The following is a 1428-nucleotide window of genomic DNA, read 5'->3' as shown; positions in this document are numbered from 1 at the left end:
CATTACATGTTGAGAAGAACCTTGGGAAACTGGAGATGATCTAGAGAAGAATGACTAAGATGGTGGGAAGTTAGAAATTAACTCTTATTTATTAACATTACCCAAGGGATAGGTATCTTTAAATTTAGAAAAGAGAAGATCTTCAAATTGATAGGAGAAGCTAGAGTAGAGTGTTCTTAATTGTTCCTAAGGTAGAACTCAGATCAATGGATGGAAATTAAAGAGAAAGAGATTGGGGGCTTACAAAAAAAACCCACAAAAACTTGTAAGAGCTGCTAATCAATGGAACATCATTTGATGGTTGTCCCAAAAATATTTGTTTTAAGAGACAACTGGATTTTCTTGTTTTTCTTTGAAGATGTTTTGCTTCTCATCCAAGAAGCTTCTTCAGCTCTGACTGGATGATTGAGAATGGAAGGATTTATATTCCTTGCAGACAGCTGGTCATTTGCATCCTTTTAGAAAGCCGTTGAGGCCACTTGGGGGTTGGTCTGTGTCCTCAGGGTCACCTGAGTAGTGCAAATGGGTGTGGAGCCTTCTTGGAACTGCTGAAAGGACTGTGTTGTGGAGCTGTGCTTTCTGCAGGATTTTTCTGCCCTATGTCCATTCTGCAGAAAAAATCAGCAGAGAATCTCCATAGATGTATGATGGGAAGTGGTGGGCTCTTCTACCTTAAAGTCATTTAAGGACCACCCAAGCAGTCATGCTTCAGAGATGCTATGCTTGTATTCTGCTTTGCAGATCCTACATTGAGCAACAGATTGACTTGAAGAGTTCAAGATAGCCGCTATTGAACAACATGTTTAACTTGGCTACTACTTAACCCATTTTCTGAATTTGCATAATACCTTGACTCCTAAAACAGCCACATAACCTGCTAAGCCTCACACACGGACAAAAATGAACCAGTTAAAATTAACCAAGCTTAGCATGTTTTAGGAATGCAACTATTAAGTTACTAATTACTGTAGAGCAATTGGTAATGGAGCTGGAAAAAGCACCTTTGGGCAACCATGACTTGGATGACTGGGAATCTCCATAGACTTTCACCTTTTAAATTTTCTCATCCTTACAAAACATAAATCCTGCTTTTGGTTTTTAAAGTATAATTCAGAAGGCAAGTGACTCTAGTCTTGCATTCTTCTGTCATTTTTGCAGCCCTGAAGTCTAAATCCCTTTGTTTTCCCACAGATGTGCTCTCCACTTCCCAGATGCAAACTATCTACAAGGCAAGCGGATGTGCTTCCCAAGAGATCAGTACACAAGAATGTGATGAGAAGAACCCTTACCGGACCATTACAGGCGAATGCAATAACCTGTATGATTCTCGAATAGAAACGGACAATCTTTTGGTGGCCAAGACCCTAGTCTAGTTGTTTTTAAGTGCTAAGGGCTGCTAAGTGAAGAGGGTGATATCTTACATTTTGG

The 1428-nt window shown here is 39.8% G+C and overlaps 1 protein-coding gene across 1 annotated transcript in view; it reads left to right on the top strand.

Annotated features, from left to right (window-relative positions):
- Nucleotides 1-1373, top strand: part of LOC107299712 (myeloperoxidase) — a gene marked incomplete at its 5' end in the record, with an annotated part of 87433 nt that extends 86060 nt beyond the window's left edge. Inside the window, one exon of the mRNA XM_015829056.1 lies at nucleotides 1192-1373. Coding sequence (XP_015684542.1) covers nucleotides 1192-1373 — 182 coding nt within the window. The remainder of the gene's footprint in view (nucleotides 1-1191) is intronic.
- Nucleotides 1374-1428: the final 55 nt, after the last annotated feature.

Source organism: Protobothrops mucrosquamatus, unplaced genomic scaffold (genome assembly GCF_001527695.2).
Source record: "Protobothrops mucrosquamatus isolate PMUCROS unplaced genomic scaffold, P.Mucros_1.0 scaffold5328, whole genome shotgun sequence".
Lineage (NCBI taxonomy): Eukaryota > Metazoa > Chordata > Lepidosauria > Squamata > Viperidae > Protobothrops > Protobothrops mucrosquamatus.
The sequence above is the reverse complement of the archived record's forward strand: the minus strand, read 5'-3'. Positions and strand labels throughout refer to the sequence as shown.